Source organism: Xiphias gladius, chromosome 10, assembly GCF_016859285.1.
Source record: "Xiphias gladius isolate SHS-SW01 ecotype Sanya breed wild chromosome 10, ASM1685928v1, whole genome shotgun sequence".
In the NCBI taxonomy this organism is placed as follows: Eukaryota; Metazoa; Chordata; class Actinopteri; order Istiophoriformes; family Xiphiidae; genus Xiphias; species Xiphias gladius.
The window spans coordinates 12,671,142-12,698,776 of NC_053409.1; the positions used below are offsets into that span (position 1 = coordinate 12,671,142).

Sequence of the window (27,635 nt, forward strand, 5' to 3'; positions counted from 1 at the left end):
AACCCTCTGACCTCTAGTCCCTCATATATCTGCGTCTGTTTCGTTTGTTTTTGGGGTGACGTTGTGCAGACTGAGGAGGATGAGGATGCCGTGATGGTGGAGGGGGTCCACACAGGGTCCTACGGTGGCCTTATCTTTCACAGGCATCTTGCGGAAGCAGGTAAAGATCCCTCCCTACGTCTGAATGCTTTGCTGCAGACCCCGGTGGAGATGAATGCTCATCTATGCAACAACAATCACTTTCAAATAAGCTCTATATCAGCAGCGAGGCCAACGCTGGGTCCAGTGGCAGTACAATAGTCTGGGTGCACCTAGAAAATGACGTGAGCACCAAGACAGTGGCATAGCCTGTTAAATACAGGAAAGACACTTGCAAACAGCAAAAACACTCCATTTTCACACAATAGACGCAAAGCATCCCAAATACAAACATGAATACAATGAAGCCCACTACAAACACCTGTACAAATAAACTCAGTCAACCTGCAAACATACAGTACCTGCACTAAAGAAATACAAACAGTGGCTACCACACACTGAGAAACACACATCAAGAGTGATAGCAAACAAAAACTTGAGACAAGTCAGTCATGGCATCATGTCAACACAGACTGTGCTAATGGGCCTAATTCTACCCAATACACATTGATAGGAAAATATTAAATTTAGCCAAATAAACAATCATTTCAAATATGCTAAGAGATTGTTAGAGTCAAGGTTACCACTTATAACGAAGAGGTTACTGATAAGAATTGCCATTTCAGATAAAACTGTAACTTTGTGCTCTAGAATAACAATCCAAAGCTAAAAATATGTGTGGAGTTTGGCAGAAGGCATTGGCAACCGTCACAAAGATGGGTGGCACCTCATAAACATCCTTGAAACAGGTTTCCCATGCTTAGGAAAGGGATCTGCAGGAAAAGTTTTTCAGAGTGTAAGATTCTGCAAAATCTGTGGCCAGCTCAGTATATCATGCCTCTCACACCCTCTATTCTCTTCCCAAACACTAACCAACACACCCCAGCCCTCCGCCTCCCTCCACTCCAAGCCTCCATCCAGCCAGAGAGAGGAGAGGAGATAGGCCCAGCTGCTAAAGCTGTCTTTTCAGCCCCTGCTCCCGCTCGGTCTATCTGAGATACACAGCAAGCGGAGGTGTCGCTTTTCCGCTGGCATTTCGGACAGTATCTACTTATAGACGGGAGAAAAAGAGAAAAGAAAAACAGAAGGGGTATTATCAGGGAGGGATGAGAGCAGCAAAGGCATTTTGTCTTTTTATTCCCCTCCTAAGCCCTGGGCTTTGCTCCCAATCCGATTGGTCGATACGGCCAGGGATGTAAATGAAATGCAAAGAGGAATAAGGCTGGCTTCCCATCTTCAGTGTGTGCCCCCCTAAGTCCCCCGCCCCTCTTTCTCTGTCTCACTCTGTCTTGCTCTCTGGGCTGTTTATGGTGTTGTGTTTCTGTCTCCCCTTTCACAGACTTGCTGCTCTCCCTGTTTCTGTCTCACCCTCCTCACTCTGCCTTGTCCTCCTCCCCCCCGCGCTCCTCTCTCCCTGCATCCCTCCCCTCTCCCTGGCTGGGCTCACAGCTCTTATCTCCTCAGACGCCCCACATTCCAGCGTTGCCGTGGCTCCCTGCCTGCATCCCTGGTCACGGCGATTCCATGGGTTCCCACAATCCTCGGCAGCTTGCTGATTTAGGGTGGGCAACTGACTCTCGGAGACAGGGGAGAGGAGAGAAACAGAAGGGTTAGGGAAAGACAGGGTGAGAGGGGATGAGAGGCAGAAAGGGTGGGAGACAAGTCAGGGATGACAGAGGGGAGGAGAGGAAGAAAGTAAAGTAAAAAGACGAGGGCATGAGACAAGAGGCGGCAAACGACTGTGATGTAAACATGAAACTAGCATGAATATGTAAGTGAAGTAAAAACATGAGTTAATCCTATGTTTTTAATTTGTCTGAAATGTCAAAACAAAAAATACCATCAATGTTTGTTACCCAAAAGGCCTAGTCTACTTTGGAAAAAAGGGTCCAAAAAATGTGTTAAAATAAACAAAGTCTTTATTGAAATATTTTAATCTTTTCAAAGCAGAGTAACAGTTTTCTCTTTTCTATGAGAAACCAAACCATCTGTGCTTCAGCAGGTTGAACCTCATCATCACGCCAGCTGACAGCCGCTAACCAGGCCTGCAAACAGAGAGGGCAGATTACATTCTGAGAAAACCACACATGCACTTACTGTCCTTCGCTTTTTTGTGGTATCTCAAACAGCAGGCTCCTTCAGCAATGTTTTATAAAGCTTATAGCAATACACTGGTTTGACCTCTGCTTAACTAATTTCATGCCACAAGGCTTATTAACATCAGCACCGATATTCACAAAAACCGTGTGTAACTGAGGTGTCTGATCCTGAGAACATGTCAAAGACAAGTCATTCTGGTCCAGTCGCTGTGTTTGCATGCCACACTGCCTTTCCAGCTACCACAGGGCTACAAGTCCATTTTCCTGGGAGCTGACAGTATTGCGTGTCTACGTGCATCCCTGGAGTTTGCATGACTTTGTGTTTCTACGATGATCAAAGCACTTTGCTTTTCAGTGTGCCAGTCTGTTTATCAACAATATTTATATGCGATTCCGGGGAAGGAATGGGGCTTGGGTAGAGATTTAGGCATGTTCACACACACATAGTCACGCAAACACAAATCAACACACATGCAAGCATGCACACACACAAACGCACCTCTAAAAGCGTCCCTGGCATTGTGACATTTCACATTTCATTTAAATCCATGAGGGATTATAGCCCTCTGGTTAGGAAGGAAGAAGAAAAAAAAAAAAAAAACTCATCAAATCCATTAGTTTTAAACATTTAAAGGACCATCTAAGATAGACTGATGGATAGACGGGTGGGTGGGTAGTGTTGGTGGTGCGTAGTGAGGACTCTGTGGCACAGTCCAAGTCTGTCCTAGATTAAACAGCTGCTCTAATCCCCCATTTCTGCCCCCAAATTGGGTTTCCCTCAATCTCAGCCCTGCCATCCTAATGTGAGAAAAAGAAGTAGAGCAGTGGTTGAGGCAAAATAATCAGCTGAAGAGGAGGAAAAAAGAACAAGATGTAACGATAAAGCAATCGAATGGTAAGTTTAGGGGGAACACGCACAGCTTGATTGGGGTCAGTCAAGGCTTTCTGAAGTCAAGCCCTGTCCCTGGTCAAGTGTAAACATTCATTAAATGAAGCATGGCTCAGTCCTTTTCTCTCCATCCTTTGTGCAGTGTTCTGTTACTAGAAGTCTGCACAAAATAGATAACTAGATAAATAGAGACCAGTACTTCTGCATCAGCACTCCCAAATCCAAACTTGTAAGTCCAATTTGGCCAAGTCCATTAAGCCAAAACATTAAGCTGAACACCACATCCTTCTGGAGCAGCACCTTATAACCATGAGAAGAGGCACATTGGCTCAGACTTCGTCCCCTTTGCCTCACACTTCGCCTGGGCTTACAGCACACTTTCAGTCTGCCAGGTCCTTGTAAGTCTCCCTGGATCTTGTCATGGGGTTTGCCTCCGGCTCTGGCGGAGCCTGTCTCTCTCTTTGAGCACGTGAGTAATGGCCGAGCGTATGGCGGGAGCCTGGGGATCCGTGGGTTCCTTCTCTAAGTAGAGACTAAAGTGCTGGGCACTGCAGGTCAGCAGGCTGTCTGGACTGTAGCCCCGGTGACCTGAGCGGAGCAGCCTCTCACAGGCCAGTGCCAAGTTCTTGTCCCAGTTCGGAGGGTAGTCTGAGTGGGCCTCCACAATCTCCCTATACAGCTGTCCAGAAGACACACACACGTATGCACACAGAGACACACAAACAAACAAATGTTACCAAAAATAACAGAAGTAAAGCCACTGAATATGTCATACTTTGCCTTGTGTGGCACTTTAATCTGCACCTTTATGGTAAGTGACAGTACTGTTTGTTGAGGTCAGACTCACATTGTAAGACAGCTCAAAGAGGCGAGCTTTCCCCTCTCCCTGTATCCTTTCTGCCAGGTCAAACAGAAAGAAAGCCGTCTTCATCCTGAAACAAAGCACGCAGGCTCAGGGCTAAGTGCTGGATGGATGAGCCATGCAGATCCTCACTCTCAGACGCACCACTCCAATGGAGTGATTTATGTAGATGCTGCCACCAAATAGAATGTACATGTAGATGCTCTACCACACAAGACTGGTTTATGGAGATGTTCTAGCGGGCTAGTATGCATTGTGACGCAACTTCTTATCTGCACACTGAAGTATACAAAACCTACTAAGAGGACACCAGTGCATCCTGTAAAAAAAGTTGACTGTACCTGGCTTGCCACATCTCCTCATTAGCGACACGCTCCCAGGACGTAGGATGAAAACTGTTCACACATGAAAAAAAAAAAAAACATTTCTTTATCTAAACAGCTTCAGGCGTTCGCTAGTGCACAGTTCCACTAACTATAAATGATTATTTATGTGAATTTATTGTTCCACTCAACTTTGCAGGTTTTGATACACTAAACATCAATGTTTGCTGCATAAACATTAAATGACTGAGCAACAATACCAGCTAGCACATTAGACATGGAGTAAAACCACATCTCCCTTTTTTCACTTTGTCGACTGTAAACACTTGACCTCTTCTTCAAAAGAATATTTTAGCAGGGTTCCCGAGTTAATATTTGGCTTGTGGGCATCTGCGGACACGCTTGTCGTAAGGGTGCGGGAAATAATGTCACAGTATTCAGCCGTGGATATCTGAGTGAATGAAGGGCTGCTGGCAACAGCAACAGAATATGGAGCTTTGACTAATTCCACTTTTGACACAGTTATTGACAAAACGCAATAAGAAACTCATTATTTTTCATCTTCAGTCTCATTTCAAATGGCTGAGGGCCTAATGTCTTGCTCTGGTTGAATGCACAAAGAGCTGGATCACAGCATGGAGAACAGAGGACAACCTCACTGAGGGAAGCTTTGTGGAGTCTGTGGAAGGATAACTGAAGACCACAGAGAAATGAGATGAAATAGATCTTTTCTGCTGTCTGTGATAAAATACGTGGCGATGACTACATTGTTGGGGTTTATTATATTCTCTAAATGAATCTTTCTAGTTTCTTGTAAAGATCATGAGTTGTTTTAAACGTGCCAGAGGATTTATTTCTTTTCTTGGCCAACAGCAGGACTCCAAAAAAATTACATCCTGCTAATCCAACCCCTTAAACTTCACTAACCAACCAGTGGGACAGTCTTTGCAAGCTCACACTGTAGAGCCAAATATTTTTCATTTATTTTAAATTTTATTGAAGGTTCAAAGTTTCCAAAGAAAAAAAAAATGTCAGGTTGAACATTGGGGAAATGTGTATAAAATGATGCACAGGATATCTAGAAGTTTTTTATTTGATAGATTGGTGTAAATATAACCTCAGTGAGGAGCTGCAACAAGCTGATACAGAATACAATGATACTATCTGACAGTCTGGAATAAGACTTTTTTTTTTAACCTTAAAGCTACTTTTAAGGAGAAAAGAGGAAAAGCATTATTGGGCTTAAAGACAAACCTGTTAGAGGCATTAATTGTTTTTGTCAGTGTTTGCACCTGTTGTGTGGCTCGCTCCAGTTGTAGATGTTACGAGTGCGACGAGCCCATTCCTCAGGGTGAAACTGCCTCTGAACTGGCACTAAATAGTCACACACACCCAGAGGCCAGCGGGCGTAGCTCCGTTCCCAGCTCGGGTCTCCATCAGGCAGCCCAATGCAGGCAAATACATCCCTCCTGCAGAAAAAAAGATATAAATAATCAGATAGAGGCTTGTTCACATCCTTAGTTATTATCTCTAGGTGAGTGTTGATGATGAAGACACACAGGAACCCCATATAGACAGACATCCCAACACCTTCTAGCTTCCCTCCAGCCCTGTGCTGCTCACCAAAGGCTGGAGCCCTGAGGGTTAATCCCACAGGTCAGTGTTGCCCCACTGAGGGACAGAAATGTTGTCCTGGCAAACACTGCCCCCTGGTGGGCTTGGTATTAACAAGTTTCCTGCCAGTTTCTGGATCGCAGTTACTCCTAGAGGATTGAATGTGAGAGCTGGGAGCAGCAATAATTCCGCCAGAGACTGTTTAACCAAATCAAGTAGATTAGTCGACTACTGTAGTTCATCAAACTCCTTTTATGGCCTCAACAGTTCTATGGGCTTATCTTCTCGCTGCACTCACCACTGTGTCGACCGTCCCACTGATCTCTGCCTCATTAGATCACCCACTTGTTCATCTGGACCATTGTTGCCCTCCCAATTCACTCTCTCTCCATTTAACATCCTTCTATTTATCTGTTCAGACCATCCCTTTATTCCCTCTCTGCTCTCCTTCTGCTCTCTCCAGTGACTCACTGGGTGTTGTGGGACAGAAACTGCTCCAGACTGAAGGTATCTTTCCCCTCAGGGTTGACCGGGTCCCACCAGCGGCCGGGGAAGTCGACCCCAGGGTGGTGCTGCGCCAGCTTGGCCACATACCAAGTGTATGTCATCATCTAGAAAGAAGGGTACCACCAACTCTGTTGTGATTAGCAGTTAAAAGAATTACCACACACTGTACAATTCGTGTAAAGAAACGAATTTACTGACTTTTGTAGTGGCTTTTACTCTATAAGCGAGGATATCAAAGAGATTTTACTCTACTTACTTAAAGTTGGAGGCTCTTGTTTTTACCTCTTATTTTTGTTACATTGCTAGCCTAAAGCCCTTTATGATTGCGATGTTGATGAAGAGATATATAAACTTAGGATGTACATTGTGACTACGTATCCAAATCAGAAAGCCTACAAGAGACTTCAGTCCATTATCAGAAATCAAAGGTACAATGCCATTCTGCCAAAAGAAATAACTTGCCAGGCAATCTTCCCTTCACAAAATCTTTCCTTTTTTTGAAAATAAAGAAAACCGCCTTGTCTGAAATTTATCTTTCTTACGCGACAACCAAAAGAAATTTAAGCTATTTTGTCACATATAAAATATCTCAGCATACAACATGAAGGACAAAGAACATAAAGTTTCAATACAATGCACACGATACAATAATGTCAGTTTAAATCTGTTCTTCTGGTTGGCCACTAACTATTCCTATTTTTATACCTATGTGTTTAATACTACTTGAACTTCACTCTGTTGAGCAGAAACTTTTGTTTGACTTTTGAATTGATCTTAATACGACTAAATTATTACATTGGATGTGTATCAAATATAAAAACTTCAATGAGAACTGTTCTAGACTCAACATAGACAAGACAGTGGATAAATCACAGCTCTGACCTCCTGGTCGACCAGGCGTACATCAGGCCGTACACCCTGGCAGTAGTATAAGTAGCGCAGGGAGTTTCCAGGCAGATCTCCTCTGGTCAGGATGATCGAGCCTGTCGGGACGGAGGCCAGAAGCTCCCTGCCGAACCTCTCCACAACACCGTTGCTGCTCTGATCACACTCCCTAAGATCATCAGCACAAATGCAGTCATACCGTATACAATCATGAAAACAAAAGTTGTGTTTACTTGCATTAAGAAGGGGTTGAGTGTCTCCTTACCCCTGCTTAGAAACGTGTGTGATGTGTACAGCTGTGTGTATGTGAGTGCTTGTAGGTACACTTTCAAGGTGCTCTGAGGGTAAGTTGTCAGTGCCCCCGCCCCTTCGCCTCTGCAGAGCGCTCTGGCTGCCTATCTAATCATGGGGAGACAGGTGTGATGGGTCTGACAGCACAGGCCATGCTCTCCCCTTGATCAAAGCTGCTCAGTGATGGCTGTCTGGCACTCCACAGCACTACGCTGGTGTAATCTGCCTTCTCGGACAGCTAACATCTCAGACTGAGCTCATGAGTGGAATCTATGTGCTAACCGTGCCTCTCTTTAGCCCCTACCATGGGGTGAGCAGAGGAAAACCTGACATGCGGAGTTCAGACCTTCAGTATGAAGCACAGAGGAGAAACAAATCAGGTTGACTCAGGGAAAACTTATGCAGGGGATTTCAGAAGGAACTAGAATGGGAGAGGAGTTTTTACTTCACTTTAACTTTACTATACAGAAGTACTTCAGAGTCACTTTGGACAAATTTGGCTCCAGTGCAGTTATGGCAACAGCAATACTGTAAAATAAAACTGATTCCAGAGATAAATGCACACAGATTGCATAAAATTGGACTAGTCTAAAACAAAAGCAGCTTGACACAAAAACACTATTAGAGCTTGGAATCCCTGATAGCCTGTAGAAGTACAATACAATGCAGCTACAATAATTACGGAAGAAAAGCTTCACTGATGGTATCAGGTAATGAATATATACCAAGCTCTAACAGTGGAATGGACACGTGCAAAAAACGGGAATGGAAGACAACCTATAAGACCCAGCCAACTCTTCGCTTTTATTGTGAGGGCGTTTTCATTCACAAAGGATGAAATACTCACCCAGGGGCACAAAGGACAACAAGTCCTACAATGTAAACCCAAATGCATATTAACACCAACAGAAATCTTAAAACTCAAAGTCAGCATTTAATCTGATGGTCTATGTCTCATTTTAAACACAGTGTGTAGTTTAGCCAAACACTGAAAAACATACAGTACTGTTCATTTTCATCACATCTCACAGTTAGTTTGTTACTGTAGCTGACTGCAATGCTTACCTGTGATTGGTGTGCACCATATGTGCCAGCAGAGCCATAGTGAGGACCCAGCCTGTGGTCTTCCACACCCCCCCACAACCCAGTCTCCTCTCCAGCTCAGTGTGAGTCCGGCTCAAGCCGAGACCTGCCAGCACACACACTGCAGCATCGCTCTGGAGCCAGAAACGCTCAACCTGCAAACACAAACACCAGTGTTTCCTGCAGTTTCTTTTTGGATTCTCAGTCCAGTCCAGGTTCTCTTATGGACCTGCTCCAGGATCAGTTTAGGTACTACTGTTTAAGTGCAGGATATGCAGCTTCGACCTCTACCCTCTACTCAGATTGCTTATACATAGAATATTGTGTTGTAATGTCAATTATAACTCAATCTTTATGCCGTCTTTTAGATCACTGCAGATAAATGATGATAATAGCAAACAGTTTGGCTAAGAGAGAGGATGGCAGAATAAATTGAAGTCTCATAGCTCACCACTCCAAGCATCAAGGGTCGGTTGATGTCCAGGTTGGCTCTCCAAGCAAAAAACAGTGAGTAGACCACCAGCATGGCAGTCAACAGCCAGGACACTGAGCGACACGTCCTAGGACAAGAAAGGCCATGAGACCACAAATTATTCAGTGTACAAATATGATCCCTTCATGAATATTGCTGTATATACACTAGATATATTTCCATATATCTAGTGTAAAATTTTATTTTGTCTGTTTACTCTGTAAAAATATACTTGTTTTGAATAAGTCCATGAAAATATTAATGCAGGGATGGAGAGCCTGAGAGCAAATGTATATGCCAGCCAGCTAAGAGGTGCATGATTGATTTTCTAATGCAGACTGAGTCATAATGAGCTGGTGCCAACTGCTGACTCACAAACTCATTACAGTACAGCTGTAAAATGTACTTATACACTAAAAAGAAAACATGTTACCCTTATGGCAACAACAAATCATCATCTGAACCCGAAGAACACTTTCAAGCCAGAGAAAAATGACTTCTGGTTTTCCTGCCAACAGACTGATTTGATGGTTTTAACCAGCTGGCCACTGACACACACTATCAAGCTTCCCATTGTAATTTTTGTCACATTGTGCCAAATAGTTAAAAATTAAATCCAGATTTTTGAGTAATAAAATGTCCTAATCTTTTTTACTTACAAACAGTTCCACTCAACAATTCAACGTTAGGTAAATCAGCATTTGCATGTTTTTCTTTTGGCATCCTATGAAATAACCTTGTTCTTTTTCAACTATTGTGTGCTATGTAGCCAAGATTATCAAAGCGCAACCCAGGGAAGGGGGAAACGGGTGTGGCCAGTGCCCGACAGAGCCCCGGAGCTTCACTAGGCTTCATCAACTCCACCCGACAAACCCCAGCAAAGGCACTAATGTAATAAATTACTGGATCAAACTGCCACTCTGCCACATACAGATACATACAAGCAGCGATTTACTTGTACACACCAACATGTTTTTGAAAATCCAAAATACACATCAACCTCTCTTGATTTGAATATGGAGCGTCGCGACAGCTTGACAGTTAGGTGCCTCAGTGTTTTTTTGTACTCCTTTTTCCTAAGATCAGCATTTTGTCAGTGGTTTTGTTCCCTTCTTTTACTCCAGGGGATTAGATTTTTGGTTGAAGTGGCTGCTGAGAACTGTGTGACAGAGTTTGGTGTTTTGCATGCCCGTCGCGCGCTCATCCTACCTGTCCCATGCGGAGAGGAGCAGGCCTATACCTGCCAGTACCAAAACAGGGAGGGAAAGGTCCGCAAGGCAGTGGTCCATCTGGGCCCTGCACACACAAACACACATATAAACATATATGATGGACACCAAAGACATGCTCAATTACCCTCCCTGCTAGTGAAGTCAAGGACACCAATTATTAAATGCCCTCCATCCCCTATCAAAACAAACTCCTTGGACTGTGCGTTCCTCCTTTCAATCGGATTGACAGATACGAATGACTGTGTCATCCACCCCCCGCTGCCCCATCCTCTCCTCACAGCGCCTGTCAGTCACAGAGCGCTTGCTCAGAGCAGGGAGATAGTTTCCTGCCTCTTCCTTAATACCCATCTCTATTTGACAGCTTATTGAGTCTCTATATCTCCCAATGTACACTATGTGTGAATGTGCTCATGAGCGTGTGTTTGTGAGTGTGTGTGTCAGCTTCTCCAGCGGGTTTACGTCTCCAGTGCGATATGCCTGTCATGTTCGCCTCTCTTCCCCATCTTGAAGGTGTGCTTGTCCGTCAAGCAGCAGGGGTGATGGGAAGGGGTGGGTGCCTGGCAGAAGGGGGGCTAGTAGTGGGGGGTCTTAAGTAGCACATGCACCCCCATCCCGTCAGCTGGAGAAAGATACCAGGAGTGGGATGACTGCGGTGGTGGCGGTAGTGGTGGTGGAAGTGGGGAGCAGGGGGAGGGAATCGGGTGGAGGAGGTGGGGGGTGCTGGAATGGAAAAATACAATTTCTCCAGCTCTATTGCAGTGTCTGTCATCACAGCTTGTCACGCTTAAACACCAGAGCTGAGTGATCATTTCAAACTGCTGGAGAAACAGAACACAGCGATTTGGCCCTCTAAGCAGGTTCAGTTCTGCTTTGATGGGAGAGAGAGAGTGGAATGGGAAGAACAAAAGCTGCTGGGGAGAGGAGAGAGAGAGAGAGAGAGAGAAAAAGAGATGGGCTGCAGAAATTACTCTGGGCTCTCAGAAGAGACTGATGTGTCTGTGGTAAAACCTGTGTAAAACACCAGAACCAGAGCAAAGTGTGGTTGGGTCCTCCATCTCCAGAACCATGTGTGCCCTCTACGTGCATTAGATCAAATCCACCCAGTTTGCATTACTGTTTCTTCCCAACTCTATCTTAGAATCTACCTTCTAGGTAAAAACAAAGACAAATAGATGGCCCACTCGACTGTTAGTCAGATGGAACAAGCAATTTGATGGCATCACTTTGGCTTCTAGAAAAATGCGATAGACAATTTACACAGTTTTTTTGACATTTTTATAGAATTAACGATTAATTACTTGAAATACATTAGTCAATAAACGAATCAGTAATAAAAGTAATTGTTAATGGTTCCAAACCAAAATGACAGTCTTACTCTACAATGCAATGTTGCATATGTTGCATATGCAGACAATGAAATATGACTTTTTCAAGAGCCGTGATTAATCAATGAGCACTGTGAATGTAGAGTATGGACCTAGTAAATACAGTAAGGTAAAAAGCTTAAAAAAAAAAAAAAAGCAACATAAACTTACTGTAGCATTGTGGTCAAGTTCACAGAGCTCTCGGTCTTTGCCTGCAAACACAAAAAACTAGTCAAAATAAAAACATTTGGATGCGAGATAAAAGGGAGCACATATACAGACTAAGTTTAACGGCAAGGTAAGCAGCACATACCAGACTGAAGGTGCCGTATTCAGCCCTGAGAAGGTGGGTCAGCAGGCCTGACAGAGTGGTCTGATCCCCCCAGCTCCAGCGGGCTGTGTTGAGGTAGGAGGAGATGGGCAGGTAGATGTACGGCAGAAAGCCTGCGAGGAAACACACTCCCAGCAACACAAGGCCACGCAAAGAAAGCTCCTGTTGAGATCACATGGGACACATGTTCTCAAACTTTTTAATATTCCTGAAAATGGATGTCAAATATTTTGAATTATTGCTGTTAAATAAAGTAACTTGGTATTTAAGATATACTATGACATATGCCAACACTGTAGATGCGATGGTAATAAGACTACGGGGGGTAAGGGAAATCGATTCTACATTCACAATTACCCATTCTCCTAGTAGACTGTCTTAAAGTATAATGCTTAAACTATTCTCAAATCATTGGGGACCTGCTCTTAAACCTGTCAGATAACCAATTGGTTCTCTGACATCATTTTGGTAGACAAATAAACTCCTGGAAGTTAAGAAAAAAAAAGTTCAGCAATGTCTATCTATATATCCCGATCTTTTTGCTCCCAGGCTCTTTTTCTTTGATAAACCCTTTCCACTTATACCACTCTGGAAGTTATGAGAGTACCTTATGAGAGTAGAGTCGGTGAAAGACCCAGGGAATGACGACCAGTATATACAGCACCAGGGTGTGTTGGTTACAGAGCCCTAAGCCACAGCATAGCGCTCCCCAGTGTGCAATCTGACAAGGGCAAGCAGTTCAGTACAGCACTGTGGGTTCAATGTGAAATTATCTTAACAAGGCATCTAAGATCAGAGAAAAATGAAAGACACAAGCTCCCAATGAGGGTAGAGTTGTGTTGCACTGGGTTACCTTCCTCCTTTGCTTGGCATTTTCAGCACAGTGGAAGCTGGTGATCAAGAAAAAGAGCAGACCAACAAAAAGGTTGTTGAGGGTGAAGACCTCTGCCACCATGGACCACTGCCAGCTCAGCCTGGACACAGCAAACAGCCCTCCAGCCAGTACTGCTCCAGGACCAGGACCTGCCAACCTGACAGTGAGGGAGAAGATACTTACATTATTATACACAACTCAAGAAAGACCTGTGCTTGACTTTCCACACAAACCCAGGAATATCCTGGAAATCACATACCTGGTTCAAACCCAACTGAGGAATCAGACAGTCCTCCGGAAGGATCAGGCACTGTCTGGTCAGCTAAAATGCCGTTTTATCTTTGATGACATTTATGCATTTTTCACTATAGGGTTGCTGCAACCATCAAAGGTATCTTAATAATATCTTAATATCTTAAAATATACAAATTCTTCAATCCTGACCTTACTTTTTGTTCTGAGTCAGTTTGGAAGGCTACAGAACTCTTATTGTTTTTTTTCAGTATTTTATTTGGCATAACTTACACTGCAGTGATACAAAAAAGGCAAAACAACAAAGTCAGCAGCTTGACACACAATTAAAATTCTGCTGTCAAAAAAGCAACCACTTCCCTAAGACTAATTTGGGACCCATTATAATCTGCCTACGACCCAAGTTTGCTTCTCGGACAAGACCTTGAAAAACACTCTCAGTGAACTGGGGCAATTCACATATCATGAGAACTCCCTCCCCAGCAGCTGTGTTGATCTCGAGCAGACTGGCACAGAAACCACCGTGGTAGAGATAGCACTTTATCCTCAGCTTCTTAAATATAATGTGTGCACAAAAGTTTTCCCCTTCCTCCTCTCCTGTACTGTCTCCATCTCCTTTGCAGTAATTGAAGCAAACTTGGGATAATCTGTCATACGCTAAGACCCACCACTTACTAAAATGAGAGACAGAGGGGGGGGGGCGACAAATGATGGCGAGAAGGGAAAGAAAAGAAAAATAGTGCAGAAAGTGTGCGTTAAAGGGGTGAGACAGTGTACGGGATGAAGGATGAAATATAGAAAAAGGAAGAAAAAAGTTCAAGAAGAGAGTGGGGAAAAAGAGAAAAGAAAAAAAAGCAGCCCAGTCCCCGGCATGCTGGCTCTGAAATATGAGCAGGCTCGACAATTAGGGAAGTCAGGCAGTATGGCCCTTTCCGCCATTGTGTGGAGTGGCTTAGAGTCCTCATCAGCCTATCAGCTAACTGACAGGCAGAGAGCTGCTCTATTCAGCACCGCAGATACAAGCTGCAGGCCAAACGGCTGCCAGGTCCCTTATGACCCCACAATCCCTTGCCGGTGACAGCTTCAAGCTCCATAGCAAATTAGGCGCTCTCACATTACAATCGCAGAAGACAGATTCCATTAACGGTATCTGAAATTGAGTAGAGAGCAGGCCCGTTATCAGACCTGACTCATAAGCACCGCCATTAATCACAAGGCATGATACCATTTATACATTTCCAGCTCTCTGCCTGCCGCTGTGATAGTCAGCCACAAAAGGCCTGATGAGACTTAGGCTAGGGGAACAATGGAGCTTTCTGAGGAAAGCGCGGTAAATCAGGAAAAAGAGAAGAGGGAGAGCGAGAGAAGGGTAGAAAAAAAGAAAACTCTTGCTTGCTGACTACTTCCCCCTTTTTTTCTTGGGGTTTTCTCTCTCCTACTCTCCACTATTTTTCCTCTGTGTTCACTGTAAGGCAAGCTTGGTGGATGAGTAAGTATGTCTGTGTGTGTGTGTGTGTGTGAGTGTGTGTGTGTGCACTTAAGGGGGGGGGCTGTGTTGATGGGGTGTCTAGGAGTGGGTCTTAATAAGAGATAGCAGCGCCTTTCTCAATGCACCGCTCCAGGAATTAGTTGTAACTTGAAGGAAGGATGAAGAAGGGTGCAGAGTGGGGGGGGGGGACTTTTGTTGAGGTGCAGAGACCCTCCGCACCCGTAATTTTACCTCCGTGCATGACAATTAACCCGTAGCTCATACACGTAGGAGGGGGGCTGGTTTTGGAGTAGCAAAGAGTTCAGAACAGTCACGGGGGTCCACAAACGTGTTATAACAACAAGTCTGTTCCTGCTTCTGAAAACCCCGTCTGATAGCCAGGCAGCACTTGTCACATAGTCAGAGACATTGACACACGCACGCACGCACACACACGCAGACACACACACACACACACGCACACACACGCAGACCCACACACACACACACACAGATTCCTGCTCTTCGACTTCTTTATTCTCCCTGAGTGCCTGACAAATCTCTCTGTTAGAGCTTGTCAGTCTGTAAGAGCCCAGTGATGTGTGTACAGTGCAGGCTGTAAATGACCTGTCTGTCTGCGTGGGACCACCTGGGTCCAAGTCAGCCGCTGAGACTCTCCACAGCTCATTCACCAGGCTGGCTGCTCCCAGAGCGCACAGATAAAGCAGGACACATTCTGACACCAGTGTGGCCGTGTTCCCTGTTATCATAACTCAATGCGGCGCAGGATGCTGCTGTGCTGAAATGTTGTGGCTCAATGACAATGGCCTGGTTGAGACATGGCAGGAGAATAACACGGCTGACAACGAGACTATTCTACCCTGAACTGATCCATCCTGCCAAGATGTCTGTGTCATCACTTCGGTAGTTAACTGAATGATAAATATTATGCATTAAGTTTGGAATGAATCACAAACTTGGAAATAATGTAAGTGGTTAGAAAAGAAAATCACTAATACTTCAGTTTCGTTTGCTAAAAATTATACATATGGAATGAAAATGATGAAATCGTAAGAATGAGAAAATCTTCAATACAGAACAATTCTGAGCACAGGTTCAAAAGTAAAGATCAAAGGTAAATTAAAAAATAGTAAATGACAAAGATATAACAGGGTCTGGTGAGCAATACTACCTTCAAGGACTCAACAAAAGATGTGTATAAACACTTTGAAGTGTCAAAATGGAACCTGCCTCATTTACCCCCTCAGTTCTACAGTATGGGACAGAGACATGCCAGCACCAGTCGTCTGTGCTAAATAACAGCACACAAAAGCCTACACCAGCACTCTGCACTGAATGAGACTTCACAATGGAGCTGGCCAAGGGAGCCACTGTCACACACCACCCCGGGGAACAGACAATACCACAGCTGTGCCATCGCGGATCAGCATTCCACTGTTCTCTAACCGAGTGGTGGTTTGGGGAAGCAGCGCTGGAAAAGAATCACACATTCCTGAAGAGTGTAGAGAGCCCGAGAGAGGAGGTGGCCTGCTCGGGCTGAGGCTTAGGTTTCCAGCTGGTCCACCCTGACACCCCAGGGCTCTCCTCTGGCCAGGACACCAGGCAGGGTATTTAGTAGCTATTATATGGCAGTGGTAAGTGTCTGATGCATTGCTTTGAAATTTCAAAGCCAAGCAGAAACTGATATACAAATTTAAGCTTTTAAATGATACGGTATGTGTATAGGTCAAGAAATCAAATACCCTACTAAAATACTATAAAAAATGCTCTAAAGCTAGTCAGTGCACGGGTAAGGGCTGAGCAACATTTCAGTGATATCATTTATTGTCTTTTGGTATCATGACAATATGATCATATAAAATGTTATAATTTCACAAAATTCTGTTGTTTTAAAAGGGGCACATCACCAATTTTAGACATCAACTTCAGTTTATTTGTGATATTATTCAGCCTGTGAGAACTGAAAGCTTTCCAGAGTTTGAAAAACTGACCCTGGTGATGTCATCATCTTGGGCCCGGGATTGGCGACCCTACGTTTTCAGCAGAAAGCCTGTGCTACAAACTGGGTGCACGGAGTTGGAAAGATGTGGAAATTTACCAGGCAGTGTTAAACAAGAGACGCTACTGAGTTGTATTATATGAAATGTAGGATCCAATGTTTTGACGGCTTGACCTATACATGAGACTAAAAGGCAGGGTTATCTTGCTTTGATTTTGTCGCTTCTTTTTAAAATTGATTTCTTGTCAGTCCCCTAACTTTATGGAAGTGCAGTATTAAATTACTATTGTCCCTTTAAATTAATAATTTTAAGCAAACAGTATGTTTTCAAACTGTATGTAAAGACCAACAAAATGTTAGTATTAAGGTTTTTATTTTATACATGTGAGGAGCATAACAGTGAAACAAAATTGTTTGCGCTGATTAGTTTATATGTAATTTAGCATAAAATGACATTAGGAAAAAAATCTTACTAATTATATTGATTTCAGCCTTATTACCGAGGCATTTTATGAATACATTATTGATATCATTATATACATCATATTATATATTCTGAACGTGTTCAGCTGTACTCTCTGACTGAAATTCCCAGTGAATGTCTACTTGTTTGGTCACCATAGCTTTTTCATTTATAAAATTTATTTGTTGGGAAATTATCTTGAAACAGAACAAACAGTCATCACCAGATTATCGTCATATTATCAATACTGAAGTTAGAAAAATCAAAAATATTTTTTAATTTTTGCAGTATTGCCTGCCCTAATGCTTTTTTCTAACCGACTTTTAAAAACAGCATATTTGAACATTGGTTGCCTCAGCCTTATTTCCAGCCAAACACCAGACTAGGCACTTCTCTCTCTTTCCTGCCTCATCGGGTGTGTGTTGAGGAGGCTGACCGCTTTCACAGAGGGTAAATAAGGGACGCAGCTCTGCCGCTTAGACACCCCTTCTCCAGGAGAGAGCTCCAGTGTTCCAAGTGCGTGTAAAATTAATCACCACAATTCTGCTCAAACAATGCAGCCACTGACATGACAATTTCTCCCAGAATGCCATCTTAATCTCCACCCAACACACAAAAATTACAGGAAGAGGGGAAAAAAAACAATTTACAAAAATCCTGTGTTTATGCAATTCACTGAATGCCATTTTTATTGCTCCTTTTTCCAACAAAGTCATTAGGCACACACCACTGATACATAAATGTTGCTGTATAGATTCCATTAACTAATTCTGGGTGAATTGTAATTGCCGAGTCTGATCCGTCTCCGTGCCTGGTGCCTTATTAAGACTGCCTGTGGAGGGTGAGGAATGTAATATTGACGTCCGAGGCAGACACAATCTCAGGCCCACGGGCGAAAGGAATATTAAACTGGTACTGTATTCTGCTGTCTATCTAGCCCGCCTCCCTCCTCCTCTCTATCCCTAGCCTGTAGCCAGTAATGAGGAAATAACATCTTCATTAGACATCTGTTTAACTGTATTAGAGGATGAGTCCTGGGGGAACCATTGGTCATGCTGAGGATGGGGGCAGTAAAGGAGGTCTGTTGGACTACAATATAAAGGAGGAGATACTGCAGAAATGGAACAAAAGGTCCAGAGATTGGGGCCTTTTAAAGAGACAAACCTAAAATTGTCCTCTGTATTTTCAGAAGAAAACAGGAATGGGTGTATTCTCTATTGACACTTGGAATGAAGATTTTATCCGACAACAGCAGATGTGAGAGGGAGGGGCAGTCTTGCCACCTACTGGGAGAGGTGAGAACATTATCATACAAAAAATAAATAAATAAATAAATCTATTCAACTTACACTCAAGATGTCCAGAAAAGAAAACAAACTACACAAATGGTTGCAAAAAAACAATCCCCCCACACATTGCTCCTGCAATGACCCCAATGAAATACACACAACTCCACTCCTGTGGAAAAAACAATCCACCTGAGCGAGGACTGAAAGCGCCATCAGGACCATATGGTGGAGGTCCTTATAAGGAGATGGGGACACAGCACAAGGAGCCCACCCTCTGGTCCACTGTGGTATCAGCTGCACCACATGGGCCAGCTCTTGGTGGAGGAGCCTCTCACAGGTGTGCATTTTCCTTGAGGGCCACCAGGGAAAGGAGAGGCCAGACACATTTGGTGTGCTTCAACAGTGCTGTTATGTAATCATTTGATCAAACAAAAAGTGCTGATGACTGAGCGTTTGCAAGGTTGTTTTTCTGCTCTGATGGCTGTCAGCACACTAATGTGTCTGCTCCTGGTTTCTCAGGATAAGCCCAGGAATGGAGAGAGATACCTCTCAGGTAGCAGAGATTCCGAGCAGCTTTAGCAGATAAACTGTGAAACGAGAGAGCGCAGAATACCGAGCTGTCTGGATTATCCCACTATGAAGGGTGCATTCCTCTAGAGACTCACGGCTGAGGCCTTTAGCATTCCACGGGCCAAATGTTTCTTTCTGTGAACCTCCAAGTGCAATCGATAGTAATTATCATTACGTCCACCATCCTCAAAGGCTTGTCAGGCCATGGTGTGAAAACATAACAAGACATGCAATTTGGCCATCAAACCATATGATCAAGCCAAGAGAACTGTAATTGACAAATCAAAGGGAAGCAAAGTGCTACATTTAAACTTACGAAAGAGAGAGAAGTGGCTTCCAAGCCTATCAACTTACATTCCCCCACATTAAACACGGCAATCTGGCCGACTAATTTAAATTGATACATCAAAGGCTTGCCATGTTGGGTATATTCCAGATGAATTTCAAGGTCTACAATTTACTATTTGAGAGAAACTGCCTTCAAGTACCCATATTAACTTCACTACATTTTTCCATCTGAAAATAATCACAAAAAGCGATGATTTGTTTAGGGGGGAAAGTCTACTTCTCAGCTGATACAAACCCAAAAATAAAAAGTAGTGAAAAAGTTTATGAGGGCCTCAGAGGGACAATAACAACAAAAGACATTTTAGAACTTAATTTTGTTGGTATAAGACAAAACAAACTGGTGTCACTTCAGGGACAGGGCAGGTATGAACGGGTGTCAGCTGGTCAGTTTTGGCATTTCATCTGAGGGAAAAGCCTGGCCAGAGAGTCCCTGCAGGGCTGTGGCATGACATCTATGCCAGTCTTCTCAGTATGGTCAAAGCACCCAATGCCCTCCGTGCCAGAACCGAGAGGGAGACCTTGACCATCCGGACCAAACCCTCCCCACCCCCTATCCCCATATTTTGCCCTCTCCAGTAACCCCTCAACAGGCAGAGTCTGCCAGCTGATACACAGCCACAAGCTCATCCCAAACTAGGCCCTGAACAGATAATGACTAAAACCTTTTATGCTTATTTTTCAAATTGAAAGCATAGATTATATGTTCATACTTAAGAGCTTATATGGTGTCTGTGGTCTGGCTGAAGTCCTCGCCACCCATCAACCCTTGTTGGGGGGTGGGTGGGGTCGGAGGTCCTCAAAATGACTTTTTACTTGAACATAACCCAAAATTGGATCTAAATCCCCAGAGATTACAAAAAGGACTACAGTTAACATGCACACTGGGCACTGGGAGCCAAATATCACCCAGACTGCATGGATATTTTCTGGCCTCAAAATAACTGTCTGTAAATATGGCCAAGAGCTGAGTCCAATCCCCCAATTCACTGGTAACTCATCAAATGCATTAATACTAGGGGGGCAGGAGGGATACATAGCCAAAAAGCTCCAAAGAGGCAGAGTTCCGTCCTATTCTTTTGGTCCTCTCTTATTCTTTCCTTCTCACCTGTTCTGGGCAGAGTGATAGAAGCAGGTAGGTTTTGATTCACCTCTGAGGAGCAATAAGGGCCAACCCCTTGGGGAGCGCTTCCTACCCAACCCCAGCCCCTGGACAGGGCCCACCCTGTACCCTGACCTACTACGGACCAACTGCCACCTAGCACACATTGGCCAGGTACACAGGGAATAGGCCTAGTACTGAGCATCCAGGAACACATACAACCCCCCCCCCCAAAATCACTGGGTCCTCACACCCTGCCATGGTGTACAGCAAGTAGAAATTACATCATATTCGACAAATCCTATTCTGGAAGAGTAAATTAGAAATATATGACATGCTTGGAAATGCCCCAGTATGCATAAACATTGACAAAAAGGAAAAATGTTGACACTAAGCTGCCACCAACAATGCAATGTGGAAAACTACTAAAATCAGCAAAAGGGTGATGTAAGGTAGTTCGGCCAACCATGCGAGATAAACACACACAAAGAGGGAAAGGGTAAAATACTTCTTACATGAAGGGGTCAGCAGCAGGCGAAACTGCAGGGTGGTAGATGGCAATGCAGAGACTGTAAACTGTGCTCATGACTGAGCGAGGGGAGAGGTGGTGAAAGCGAAGGGAGAGGGAGGAGCGGAGTTAGTGATCCTGTTCCTCTCAGACCCAGGAGGCAAGAAGGGGGAGATTAGAAATCGTGCCATGTCAGGATTGGGAGCATGCTGGGCAGTGGGGGAGCAGGAGAACAGGGATGTCAGGGTGGGGGCTGGAGGGTACGATAATTGTGATATACATACACACACACGCACGCTCACAACGGGTGGCTGATGGGTAAACAGACAGGGCAGGGTGATGGGAGAGAGGAAGGGGGCTGGGCCCTGCTCCTGAATACTGAACAGAGGATCAGGGATGCTACTGCCAGTCTGTCAGGACCCAAAAATACCACTCTGTTCCAGACAGTATCAAGATGCAAAAAGTCAGTAGGGGAATGTTTAAAGAACCCTTCCTCTCGAAAATTTTTATTGATACTTCCCTCAGATATTTGACTTTTACTGTACAGACTGGTTTGTGTGTTAGTCACTAGAAGGCTCCTCTGCTGAAGGGGGAAGGCTTCTTTGTACTTCCCTGAAATCTGAGTTTGAGACATGCACATAACAAGCATGACTTTGTGACAATAAATCCGGTGTAGGAGACAATCATGAAATAACTAATCCACAAAACTGTTCTCTGTGGGGATTAGTTTTACTCCTTATACATTCACTAAAATCAAGGCACAGCAATGGCAGGAAAGAAAAACACAAACACATCAACATATTATGGAAAATGGCATAGGAATCTTATATTGTCATGTGCCTACCTGCAGACAGTAATGCAGAGGGCACTACAAGCTGCAGCCCCCAACAGGCTACCCATCAGGTTGACACTGTGGGCTGGAGAGAATGATGGCAGAAGATACATAGCCAGGCGAGCTAGTAGGGTAAACAGAGGGTATCCTGGAGGATGAGCCACCTAAACACACAATGACAAAGTCAGAGAACCAATGAAAGATAAATTCAAAGCTTAAAGAGAACAGCACATAAAGCAGGTAATGTTTAATTGAAGATCTGCTTGAGTGGGCAGTAGGCTGAGATGTTGAAAGTGGATGTTTTACTTTGTTTTGAAAAGATATGGGAGAACTGGAAAGTACTAGTGATAGAAGAATACAAAGCTAGAAAAAGAATATAAAAGGTGACCACTGAGCAATACTGAAGTAGATGGCGATAAAGAGCAGTAAAAATGGGTTTTTTTTATCAGTATCCCTTCATGATCACTTTGCCAAGCTAGTTGCTCTTCTGCTCTCTGTAACTGCCAGTAGTGGTGTGCTGTAGAACGCCATGTGAGACACATCCCGTCTGGCCTGACCACAAACTGACTACTATGATACCAGAGCCCTCCTCTGCCTCTCTTCCTCCCTCTTCTCACTTCTTTTCCTCTGGCCTCTTCCCAAGGACAGTGAAGTTCCCTTGAGCCCCTGATAGAGCACGTGGTGCTCGCCAGCCCCAGCCCCCGAACCACCTCCAAGCCGCAGTCATTCGTGCCTGGGGGATCTCGGCAATCACAGCAATTAGCCGCTAAGTCTCCTCCACCCAGATAAGGGCTCAGTCATTAAACACAAACTCATTCCCTGGCACTGATAACACGAGCCATGCGGGCAGGGAGAAGGGGCAGCTCTTCAAATGAACACAGAGCTGAAAGGTGAGAGTGTGACTACCTCCCTGGTCACCTCAAACACAGCAAAGTATGGTTACATTCAGCCCAAACAAACAACTTCGGGACAATTCTGAGAGAGGGGTTGGAGATGGAATGTGTAGGTCACGAAAGGTCGACAAGCAAAACAGAAGTGAAGTAGAGAATGAGAGAAAGAAAAAGGATAGGAACTCAGCAGGCAGTTTAGAGAACTAAGTGGTATTGTCAGACAGGTAGGTAACTCTACTTTAGGAACACGAGCATGTTATGGAAGAACTACGTGGCCAACAGGAATGGACAGATATGCAGCTATAGGACAGCTGAGGGACAAAGGCCACAGGGAGCATGGGGAAGCAGAACTCTAGAGCTCTGGGGATCACAAGGGGGGGGCAGCAGCCTGGGGCCCAGGGACGGCCTGCAAGGCCCTGGGGAGGCCTGAAAGGCAGACAGGCAGGCCACACGGACTGCAGCACTAACAGCAGGATTACTGGCATAGTGACACCGACACAGCCTCCCTAAAAGGATCACAGCGGCGTAATAAACTTTATTAAATAATAAAACTTATTATAACTGTTAACCCGATTTAGTTCATTCTTCGCGGCTTACACACACACACAAAAAAGAGGGGTGGATATAATAAGCCTTATACCGTACATAAGGCAAAGCCTACAAAAGCCATCGCCTTACCATTGACTTTAATTGGATTTGAAAAACGGGTTGCAAATTATAGCATTCTCTATTTGCAACTTAGTAAAATAAGTGTATAGAAAAGAAGGGGAAAAACCTGTGGACTGAAAGTAAATTAATCTGCTTTCTGCCCATGCTTAATTAAACTTCCTTAATGCTTATAAAAGTTAATGAGTGAATTGATTAAACAATACAGCTAATACTTACCCCCAGCTCACAAGCAGTGGTGATCAGCTCTCCTGTGGAAGAGAATAGGGGAGGAAATTAATGTAAACCCAATAATTATTATTAAGAGACAAGTCTGCTCCCAAAGTTTTCCCAAATCAAATACTTGCACTGGGGTTTTGCATTAATTTGCCAGGATCAAAACCTGCAAATCTTCCCAGTGTGACATTTCCTAAGCGGCACGCTCATTCTCTTCATCTCTCGCTTCTCCCCTGATGCCTCCCTCCCCTTCTCCAGCACATACGCACAGATATAAACACACATACACAAACCATTAGACTCCCTCTCCAATGCTCTGTCACACAAAGACACACATATGCTGATCTGAGAATAATGCTTCCAGTCCCATCCTCCCCATGCATCAGGGTCCTTTCCCTTCCTCTTTCTTCTGCCGCTCTACGTGCTTCTCTCCTGCTCCCACACTCCCTCTGTCTCAATGTCTCGTTTAGTCCGTTGGGCACAAATAGAAAGGCAACGTTGGTGACAGTCACAGAATGAGGTAAGCTGTAAAAATAAGAGCCGGTTGCACAATTTTTTGACAAGCTCTGTGTGAGGTGCAGCACATAATGAAAAGAAAACCCCTAAAAGCTATTTCAGGAAGCTTTAATGTATCTGGGCACAAACCCATTTGTGCCAGAATATACCCAGAGCGTTTCAAATTATACTGATTTCTCACCCAATGTTTGCATCTCCCACTCATGAAAATTGAAATTTGGTTCAGATTAAATGACATTGATAAACGTTTGGGTTCAAGACAGCTCCCTCTACTGGTACTAGATGGGTAGTCATCTCCTCCATCCAATACAGCCAATAAAACTGTGGCCGTGTTTCCTGCAGCAACATTGACAGGATAATCAGTCTATTACTTCACCAGCATACAAGCTATGCGGGATGTGTAGTAAATTAATATACTACATATAGTCTAGGAAACAAATTAAGGCAGGTGGTCTAGTTAGGTAAAAGTTCTTTAAGTTTTTTATAATAATTTAAAAAAAAGGTTAAAATGAATTTCTCTCTAGTGTTACACATCACACTGGTTCACAGCAAATCAAACAACACTGAAAACAACAGCAGAATATAGCTGGTTATTTTAAATCCAAGCAAATGTAAGTTCAATTCCATATTCAGAATAAACAAATAACAACGTACATTTGAAGAGCGAGAACATGGGCCACGATGCAGTACCAACTGTTATAGAACACAGTGGCTGAATTTCAGGTTACAATGGCTGCTTTGTGTGTTTTGCAACCTTGCTGATATAGTGTATTATAATGCCTAAATTTCCGCTACATGAGGAGCCCTAACTCTTATCAGTCTAATGGACCATGAAGTCAGAACTCCTCCACCTGCACAGCTTAAATGTTTTCACAGCTCCATTTCACCTGGCATGAGCCGCCAGCTACCTGCCATCATTTTACATCACACTTTCTCATCCTTCATCGGTTTCCGAATTTCACTCATTTTCCCTCAGTAGTGGCACACTTTTACACCATTCAACACAGAAACTCTAACTAATACTGAGCCAAAACATCCATCTCAGTGGGAGTTCTGCAGCCCCTATACTAAAAAGGGAAAATATTGACTCAACGGGGTAGCAGCATGGGTGCCAAGAGTCTTTGTGATAGTGGAGCATGGGCACCCACACCAGTCTTCCCATAATCCCCATCATTTCCACACTCCACATTCCTAGACAACAGCGTACCCGCAGGGCTGCGCTCAAGCCTCTCCAGGGCACATCACACCTAAAGAGATTAGGACACAGAGACGGAGACCTGGAGAATTCGGAAGGGTGTTCAGCTGGCACTATCAGAGTGGGCATCCTGCACCGTCCCTAAACACTGTGGAGAAGGGGCTGGCCATTTTTTCAAAGGCCCCGTTCGCTAGACAGCAGCACAACCAGCAGGGCTACTCAGCGCTCCAATTGCCTGCTCTCTCCTAGTCGGTGCTCGCTCATATCTGGCCGAGCTTTTCATATGCTTTCATTCTGCAAAATGTGCATTCCCCTCCGCAGCAGCTTGTATGCCAGAGCAGTGCAAACCTAACAAGCAGAGCCTTCATGCCCTCAAGTCCACATTTACAAGTTTGTAACCTTGCTATCACTTCTAAACACTGTTTGTAATTGTGCAAGGCATTCCTTTATAAACTGCATTACAAGAATGTTGGAAAACACATTGGCCCTTCTACATAGTAAGGTCATGAGTGAAATACATTTGGGTCCACTGTTAAGCCTTGTTACAGAAGAGTGCAAATTAAATGTATGCGTACACACATAATTTTGAACTTTAACAAATGCGCTAAACTATTTTGTCAGTCAAGGGCTGTCGATAATGTTTTGTCATTACAAATAGTGTCTATATTACCCACCATAGCAGTGCGCTCAGTAAAAGAAACAATGCTATACTATTTTCCTCCATGTGAGCATTCTTGTAGATCTGTCAAAGGGTGAAAATTTTGACAAAGTAATAATAACTTAATGAACAACAAATATTTTGTGATAATTATCATAGCATATTCTCAATGAAGGTTTTAAATAATGTTAAATTTATGTTAATCCATTGGGTCACATTTTTATTTTTGGTCATAAAAACCCCTCTCACATACTTTCTAGTGCCAAAAGTACCACTGAATTCCTTCAGAAACACAGGAATATCCACATAGAAATGAAATCAAGTGCACTGCAGCCAACCTTTTAAGACAATTTGTCCGTCACACCAATAAAGACAAAAAAATGATTTAAAAAAATGAACATAACACGATAAAAATAATAAATACAACATATTTCTCAAATTATGATTAATACAACAATAGATGTAAAAAATTGAAATCTTTTAGTGCTGTGTGTTAATTGTAGTAATTTCTAAAAATGATGTTTGTGGGTTTCAACTCGTGGTATTCCTGAAAGCTTCTTGTTTGTGATGTTGACAGAAGTTTGGGTGTTTCAGCTGAAGTACCTGTATCTGCAGCACCACGGACAGCACCGTTGAGGCTGCAGCAGCTACATCAACAAGGCGCCACACGATTGGCCGCCCGGCAACACAACAAAGCCACATGACCAGAGAATCATTTAGCTAGCTAGGTGGCTAGCACCAACCTGAGTCTCCACCGGGGACGGTCCTCTGCACACAGGGCACGTACAGAGCGGTGACACAAGCACCCGTAGCGCCAGTCAGTATCCAGCTTGTCCTTTTCTCGGCAGACATTTTTATTACCGGCTAAACACCGATAGTTTTCAAACAACTGTTAACTAATGTTGGGTAACTAGCGAGCTAGCGTTATTAGCATCCCTGCATGTCGGGCTGGAGACTGTAAACAGGACTCCGAAGCAACCATTTACATGAAAGCCGATGTCAGATTTCAGCTTAACTAAAGTTCATGTGACACCAAGTAAAGCCTTTGTTTTTACTAATTAATGGTTTCATTTGTGCTGGCTTGACAATTAGCTAAGTCGGCACGTTTCTGCTCCCCAGGAAGTAGCAACACCTAATTCACGCCGACGAGCTAAACTCGCGATACTACCGGACGAGCAATTCCTCAAAGTTACACCGAAGCAGCTCTGTGGCCTATTTATTTGTATAATTGTCACTGGATAACATAACATTTACGCGAGTTGCGGCGGTGAAAGACGAGTTGCCCCCCCCCTTGGACGCGTTGTCTGTGAAAACTTAATGAAATCCTAAGGCTCAGTCGCTGTGACTCAGGAATGAAGAGTCGAGATTTCTCTCAGCACTTCTGTTCACATGGCAGAGGAGGGGGAGGGTCTGCACCTATTGTCTGCACCGCTCAAGCACAGCGTCTGCAGTTTCTGTGTAAAATCAACTGAAAAGTAATAAAGATGAAAGCCTTTTCATTTGTTCCATGTTTGTGCTTCTTTGTCTTAATTTTTATACATTTACTTGTATCTTTGATTTGTTTTTCGAGCATAACAGGGATTTGTGCTAGTGTTTAAAATGTATCTACAGACATCATTATGGAAAGTAAGACACTTTTTCAAGTGCTGTTTTCATGGTCAAAAATGAACTTGAGTGGAAA

General features: G+C 43.8%; 1 protein-coding gene across 5 annotated transcripts; it reads right to left on the bottom strand.

Annotated features, from left to right (window-relative positions):
• Positions 1-2,091: 2,091 nt before the first annotated feature.
• tmem260 (transmembrane protein 260) lies at positions 2,092-27,381 on the bottom strand. Of its 5 annotated transcripts, none has more exons than XR_005708292.1 (17): positions 26,698-27,381; positions 23,589-23,620; positions 21,826-21,977; positions 12,944-13,121; positions 12,698-12,811; positions 12,073-12,252; positions 11,931-11,971; positions 10,373-10,459; positions 9,143-9,251; positions 8,674-8,846; positions 7,315-7,486; positions 6,397-6,536; positions 5,604-5,780; positions 4,330-4,383; positions 3,974-4,058; positions 3,156-3,805; positions 2,094-2,183 (listed from the first exon to the last, which is right to left on the bottom strand). XR_005708292.1 is itself a non-coding variant. In XM_040138139.1 (16 exons), exons 1-16 carry the CDS (start codon positions 26,804-26,806, stop codon positions 3,545-3,547), a joined length of 2,064 nt encoding a protein of 687 aa, XP_039994073.1. In that variant the 5' UTR covers positions 26,807-27,381; the 3' UTR covers positions 2,092-3,544. The 5 variants fall into 5 exon arrangements, 3 of the variants coding, with proteins under 3 accessions (XP_039994073.1, XP_039994074.1, XP_039994076.1); XR_005708293.1 differs by having other exon boundaries at positions 2,119-2,183; positions 3,427-3,805; XM_040138139.1 differs by having other exon boundaries at positions 2,092-3,805.
• Between the last annotated feature and the right edge of the window lie 254 nt (positions 27,382-27,635).

Bases quoted from the DNA above. Each gene is read 5' to 3' on its own strand.
- tmem260 (XM_040138139.1), bottom strand. From the start codon at position 26,806: ATGTCTGCCGAGAAAAGGACAAGCTGGATACTGACTGGCGCTACGGGT. The intron at 11,972-12,072 runs GTATGTGCTGCT...TTGTGTTTGCAG, and splicing joins AATACGGCACCTTCAGTCTG to GCAAAGACCGAGAGCTCTGT. The intron at 5,781-6,396 runs GTGAGTCACTGG...TTTTTTCTGCAG, and splicing joins TTTCTGTCCCACAACACCCA to GAGGGATGTATTTGCCTGCA.